Source organism: Vollenhovia emeryi, unplaced genomic scaffold, assembly GCF_000949405.1.
Source record: "Vollenhovia emeryi isolate VEMERY1.0 unplaced genomic scaffold, V.emery_V1.0 DF940087.1, whole genome shotgun sequence".
In the NCBI taxonomy this organism is placed as follows: domain Eukaryota; kingdom Metazoa; phylum Arthropoda; class Insecta; order Hymenoptera; family Formicidae; genus Vollenhovia; species Vollenhovia emeryi.
In genome coordinates, this window is record NW_011966279.1 from 1,387 (window position 1) to 8,587 (window position 7,201).

The 7,201-nt window shown below is 43.3% G+C and overlaps 1 protein-coding gene across 1 annotated transcript; it reads right to left on the minus strand.

Moving 5' to 3' along the window:
* Positions 1–4,556: 4,556 nt before the first annotated feature.
* LOC105556342 lies at positions 4,557–6,776 on the minus strand. Its single transcript, XM_012003426.1, has one exon. It carries the CDS (start codon positions 6,774–6,776, stop codon positions 4,557–4,559), a length of 2,220 nt encoding a protein of 739 aa, XP_011858816.1.
* Between the last annotated feature and the right edge of the window lie 425 nt (positions 6,777–7,201).

Sequence of the window (7,201 nt, forward strand, 5' to 3'; positions counted from 1 at the left end):
GCGTACCTTGTGAAATGGTCAACCAGGAGGTGTAGATATTTCTTTGTTGATCTAGAACCGCCGAATCCTCCAATCGTATCAATCGAAACTATTTCAAATGGTTCTTTTGCAGGTCCTAAATGTGACATTTGTCCAAATTTAGTCTGTCCTCTTGTTTTGTTCCTTATGCATATTTCGCAATTTTTGCATACGTTTGTAATATTTTGTGTCAAATTCTTTGCTGTGTAGAACGGTCTAATTTTATTTTCCAATTGTTTCCTCCCGATATGGCAGTAATTTTCGTGTACTTGTTTGATGAATTTTATACTGAAGTTTTCTGACAGTATGATTTTTTCTTTGGTTCCGACTTTTTTATAGTATACCTTGTTCTTTGGTATGATTTTGTCTTTCTTGTTCTGTAATTCTCTATTATTTTCTTGGTCTGCGATAATCTCTTTTAGTTTTATTAAGTTTACATTCTTCAGTTGTTCATCTTTGTTTTCGTGCCCCTCTAGTACCGGGTTCCTGCTTAAGCAGTCGGCTTCTAAGTTCTGTTTTCCTGGGGAGTATTTTATTGTCAAGTCGTATTGTGACAGGTAGTAGGTGAGGTCTCCTAGTTTCTCATCTGTTCTGGATTTTATGTTTAAATTTTCTAATGGTTTGTGATCTGTGAAAACTGTGAATGATTTTCCCATGAGCCAGTGTTGCCAATATTGTATCGCTTCTTTTATAGCCAGGCATTCTAAGTATATTGCTTTTTTCTTTTTTGACTATTATTTAGTTTCTTTGAGAAGTATGCTACTCGTTTTTCTTCGTTGTTTGGTTGTCTTTGTTTCATTACTGCTCCTATACCTTGTAAGCTTGCGTCTGTATAGATATACGTTGGTAAATCTGGATCATATATTTCTAATACTGGTTGGGAACACAGCAATTTTTTCATTTTTTCGAATTGGTCTTGGCATTCTTTTGTCCAAAGGAAATCTTGCCCTTTTCTTAGTAGGTTGTGTAATGGATCTAGTGTTATAGCTACATTTGGAATATATTTGTTGTAGAAATTTATTTTCCCTAAAAATTGTCTCACATTCTTTTGTGTCTTTGGTATCGGGAAGTTCTTTATTGCGATCAAGTTATCCTTTATTGGGCATATAGAATTATTGCTTATTATGTGTCCCAAATATTTCACAGAATCCTCTGCGAATCTGCATTTTGCGAATTTTAATCTGAATCCTTCTTTTTGTATTGCTTCTAGTAGTTGTTGTTTTAGGTGCTCCATATGTTCGGGGAAGGATTTGGAAAATACCAGGATGTCGTCTATATAGTTTGTTGCAAATTCTGACAGTTTATATTTTCTTATTATATTGCTCAATATTCTTTGGAAAATTGCTGGGGATGTTTTCAATCCGAATGGTAGGCAGGTCCATTGGAAGTGCCCTTCTTGTGTGACAAACGCTGTTTTTTTTTCTATCTTCTATGCATAAAGGGATTGCCCAGAACGCGGAGTTTATATCAAATGTTGAAAAGAATTTGCAGTTTCTTGCCTTGGCTATCAGGTCTCCTAGTAGTGGAAAGGGCTGTGATTGGGATATAACGATTTTGTTAAGATCTCTAAAGTCAATGCATAGTCTCGTTTTCTTATTTTCTTCCCTTTTGTACGCTAGGGTTACCGGCGCAGCAAATGGGCTGTACGATTCCTCTATGAGGTTTTTCTCTAGCAGCTTTGCCACTTGTGCTTCTATTTCTTTTCTATCTTCCATATTGCATTTATATGGTCTTTTGCTACAGTATTTGTCGATTAGTAAGTCAATACGAGCTTCGTAATTTTTAACTGTACCTACATCGTATCTATCTTTGGCAAAAATTGCACTGTATCTATCTATCAATCTGTCTATTTCAGTTTTCCTCTTATAATCAAGGTGGTTTACTGAAATCCTAAAATCTGAAACATCTATATGTTCATTGAAGTTTATAGAGTACCTTTCTCTGGTATTTTTCTTATTTGTCTTTTCGTTTTCCTGTTTCGTATTTCTATTTGTGCTTTGTTTAATTTCTAAGTTTTCGTCTTGAATCAGTTTGAATTTTTGTATCGTGTCCAATCCAATGAGAAAGTCATATTGTAGGGATGGCCGTGGGATCGTGTAGCGTAAGGCGTTGCGTAAAAGCGGATAACCAATTTATTTGGGTACACATAAGTCATAACACGTAAACTGACGACACGTAGACGTAACCGCGAACATAAAATACATAAGACAATAAAGGCGGAAAAGACATCAACGTAAGTGGTCCGACCTCGACCAAGTATCGCTGCGGACTGACTTTTGTCGCGAGAGCGCTCGCGACTCGTCACGGAAAACAAAAAAGTCTCTCGACCCGTCGGCGGCCTATGAGAAGGACCACCGATAACAAAACACTCGCACGGACGCACCTGGAAACCGCGCGACGCCAACAGGCAAAAAAACGCCTTGCGCCGCTCTGTTATTCTCGAGTCTTCCCGAAACGCGGTTCCTTCGGAATCTCGCTACAATTCGGCCAGCCTGACCTTTAATCGTCCCGATTAAAACTTGAACGCAAATGTAGTAATTAAACATAGTATATTGTAGTAAACGCAATCTTAAATCTAATCAACGCTATATCTAATAAACGCTATATCTAATATCTAATAAACGTCGCCTCGCCTCCGACTATCCTGGCTTCCACAGTCGCATGTTCGCCGCCTCCCATGTACCGCAGTAGGGAGTATTTGTTAATTGGTGATTTTCTACATCGGCTAACACATAACGGTCGTTTCTTAAAACACGATTTACTTGGTAGGGTCCTTTGTAACGTGGAATTAACTTTTGCGATGACCCGGGAGTAAAATCAAAATTTCGAACCATCACCTTGTCACCTACCTCGTATTTCCTCGTACTTTTATGCTTTTTATCGTAAGCGCGCTTGTTAGTTTCTTGATCTTTCCGGATTTGCTCGTCTGCTTGATTTCGCACTTCTACTAAATCGCGTGATACAATCAATTTTCGCTCGTTTCTAACGCATCTAGCAATTCATCCACCGCATTTCCTCGCTGGCGTATTCCGAAAAGTAGTACGCTTGGACACTCGTCAGTGGCTCTCGATACAGTATTGTTACAGGCAAACTCTACATCCTCAAGGACATTGTACCAGTGAGTGTTTCGCTCATCGGCTAACTTCGCTATCATTGGCAAAATCGTACGGTTGTATCTCTCGACCTGACCATTCGCTTGTGGCGACGCGGTAGCAATTTTAATGTGCTGAATATTGCACTCGCTTATAAATTCTTCAAACTCTCGAGACGTAAAACAGCTACCTCGGTCCGAGACGATACGTAATGGGCGGCTATAATGCCTGAAGTAAGACCTGAGGTTTTGTATGACCTCGGCCGTGTTTGTACTCTTAGTGGCGTAAAGCTTTAAATATTTTGTAAACGCGTCAATGACCAAAAAAATATAACGCGCTCTAGCGGACGTCGATCGGGAAGCTGGGGATAAATGATCAATATGTAACGTAGCGAAGGGCACGGTACCCTTTGGTATACTATGCAGCACTCCCTCAGGCCGTCCCGAATTCGGTGTAAACGCAATACACTTTAAACAGCCTCGAATATGTTTATCGACTTTTGCCCTCATCTCTGGAAACCAATAATTACTTAATATATTTTTGACCGTTTTTCAGAACCAACGTGGCTCATCTCGTTGTGATACTTGTGAATGATACTAGACTCTAGTGCCGCGGGCACGTAAAACAATATTTTCCCTTTTTGCTTCCGGTATACTAATCCGTTTCTCATCTCGAAAAACTTATTCTCTGTGCGTTCTAATTCCGTTCGGACCTCGGAAATCAAGGGATCGTCGGTCTGACATAAGGAGAGATTTTTGTCAAATGAGTTATCCTCGACAACTAATATTTGTCGACTCAATGCGTCAACGTGTAACATGCGCGAACCAGCCCTATGTTCCAACGCGTAATCGAAGTTTTGCATCTCCAGTACCCATCGCGCAATACGCGGATTAGTTTCCTTTTTTTTCAGCGTTAAGCTCAGAGCCTGACAATCAGTAATTATTTTAAACTTAATTCCCAGTAAGTATGTGCGGAATCGTCGAAGTGCATAAATGATCGCCAATGTTTCCAACTCGTAACTATGGTATCTTGACTCGACATCGGTCGTTCTTTTCGAAAAATAAAAAACGGGGTGTAACTTTCGGTCTGACTTCTTTTGCAATAAAATTGCACCAAATCCGATTGCGCTTGCATCGCAATGTAACTCGGTTTCGCTTAGCGGGGAATATATACTTAATATGGGGGCGTTCATTAAGCGGTTTTTTAGCGTCTCGAAAGCCTGGTTCTCGGCTTCTCCGAATTGAAAATCAACGTTTTTCCTGGTAACATCATGTAATGGCTTCGCTATAATTGAGAAATTCTCCACAAATTTTCGGAAATAGGAACATAACCCTAAAAAACTCTGCACGTCCCGAAGGTTTCGCGGAATCGGGAAGTTCTTGACCGCCACAAGACCCTGGTCAGTCGGACGAATGCCCTGGCTAGTAATAGTGTAACCTAGATAATCTAGTTTCGTCTGCAAAATCGTCGGCACTTATCGAGTCGTAGCTCTAATCGGTTCGCTACAAGTAACTCAAAAACTTTTCGCAATATCTGAAAATGATGCTCGATAGTCTCAGTCGCAATGAGGAAATCGTCTAGATAAACGGAAATATCCCCGGCATTAATCGGATCCTTAAAAACTGGAGTAACATATCGCTGAAACTTAAGGGGAGCGCCCTTAAGACCGAATGGCATTCTCACGTACTCGTACTGCCCCATAGGAGTAACAAAAGAGGTATATTTAATCGACTCCTCGTGCATCTTTATGTGAAAAAACCCGTCTTTGAGATCGAGCGTAGTAAAGTACCTTTTACCCTCCAACAGATCCAACTGATCTTCGATTAGCGGGAGCGGAAAGTGATCGCGAGTAGTAATTTTATTGAGTGCCCGAAAATCTACACACATTCTCGTTTCACCATTCTTTTTCTTTGTCAACACGATGGGCGAAGCATACTCGGATGTGCTTTCCCTGATAATGCCTTTCGCAATCAATTCATCTAAAATTTCCCGTAATTTGCCTTTTTCGTAAAATGAGAGCTTACGCGGCTTGCAGTAAAATGGTTCGTTACTCGTAAGGGTAAGGGACATAATATTTTCGGTCGCCGGTTCCGACGGCCTCGGTGCGTCGAGATACCGTTTTTCTAATAATTCGCGTGCTCGCTGCTTCACCTCAAGCGGAAGATTATCGTTTACTTGCATATCACGCGCCGATACCCCTAGACAATCTTGGTCAAAATCGATACTCATAATTTCGTTCACTTCTCGATCGTTACCTATCGACAGTCTTGCCTCCTTCATAAAATCGCGACCTAATATAACTGAGCTTTGCATCGTATCGTCGGGGACGACTCGTAACAAGATCGCGTATTTCTCATAATCATAGATAAGCGTCATATTCACACAACCTAATACTCTCAAACCGCTACCGTTTATACCGACAAATCGGTCAGATTCCGAATTAACAATCATAAGTTCCTGCGGGATATATTGCTTTCTGACAAACGAAATAGGACTGCCTGAATCAATCAACGCGTCGAGATTAATACTAACATTACCGTCCTTAGCATTCACTTGCAGTTCGACTTTTCGCCGGAAATCGTTGTCCTCCCTCTGCTCGCTCGTTACCCAGTGAACACCTTCCTTGGTGGAATCGTTGACGCCCTCGTTGGTAGACTCGCACTGAGCTGCCCGATGTCCTAATTTGCCGCACCTATAGCAAGATCCTCGTTCTCGCTTGGGCTTCGTGCATTTCGCCGCGACGTGACCGGCCTCGTTACAGTTGTAGCACTTGACCGTCCTTGCTTTCTCGGGCTTTTGCTCTCCATCCTGTGGCTTCTTCTGCGTCGGTGTAGATGGCTTACGGGGGGCTCCCTTCGGCGACGGGACATCCGCGAACGCCATCAGCATCTCATCCGTCGACTGGTAGCATTGCACCCGCGCTTGCGTGCGTAGTTCCTGGCTTGGAATACCCTCGATGACGTAGCTAATTAACTCAGCCTCAGCAACTGGTACTCTGTTCGCGAGGATCACCTTATCGTGGAGGTAATCCGCGAAGGATTCGCCTGCGTTCCACATTCTTGCCTCAAGCTTCCGTCGTAATTTCAGTGGATCCACTCGTTGTCCGTACATTTGTTTTAATCCTTGGAGAAGATCTTCGCAGCTTAGTTCGACGCAATCGATCCTCGAGTGAAACCATCTGAGCGCCTTGCCGGACAGCTTGCTACATATAAGCGCTTTCGCCTGATGCTCGCTCAGGTCGTATGAAGAAAGTAATTTCTCCACCTGCTTTTCCCATCGGTAGAAATCTAAATTGCCACCGTCGTACTCGCCAATCAGATCTTTCAAATCCTGCCATTTTCGTACACAGGCTCGGACAGGCACGTTCCCTCCTGGCGGTTGCGTTGTCCTTACCAGCTCGAGTTCTCTCCTCAAGAGCTCGACCTCTCGCGCGGCTAAGTCCCTCTCCCTCCGTAGGAGATCGTTCTCTTGTACCGCCGTAACGACGCTCTGGGCACCTACTTCCCTCTGCGACTCGTCGTCCAGCACCTCGTCGGTCAGACCCAGTTCCTCAGCGTCGACTCCTGCCTCGCGTAATCGCCTCGTCAGTTCGCTCTTCGGTCCGGTTGTCGGCAGACCTCGTTCCTTCAGCTTCTCCTTCAGATCCGCGACCGTCAACGTAGTCATCTTATTACGCCGTCCGGTCTCGAAATAAAGTTGACAACTCCGTCAAATCCCAGAATCAGTATTCCTGTATCCCTGTATCCCCGATCCCACTTCTGACTTTGTAGGGATGGCCGTGGGATCGTGTAGCGTAAGGCGTTGCGTAAGAGCGGATAACCAATTTATTTGGGTACACATAAGTCATAACACGTAAACTGACGACACGTAGACGTAACCGCGAACATAAAATACATAAGACAATAAAGGCGGAAAAGACATCAACGTAAGTGGTCCGACCTCGACCAAGTATCGCTGCGGACTGACTTTTGTCGCGAGAGCGCTCGCGACTCGTCACGGAAAACAAAAAAGTCTCTCGACCCGTCGGCGGCCTATGAGAAGGACCACCGATAACAAAACACTCGCACGGACGCACCTGGAAACCGCGCGAC

Coding starts and splice junctions, on each gene's coding strand:
- LOC105556342 (XM_012003426.1), bottom strand. CDS start 6,776: ATGACTACGTTGACGGTCGCGGATCTGAAGGAGAAGCTGAAGGAACGA.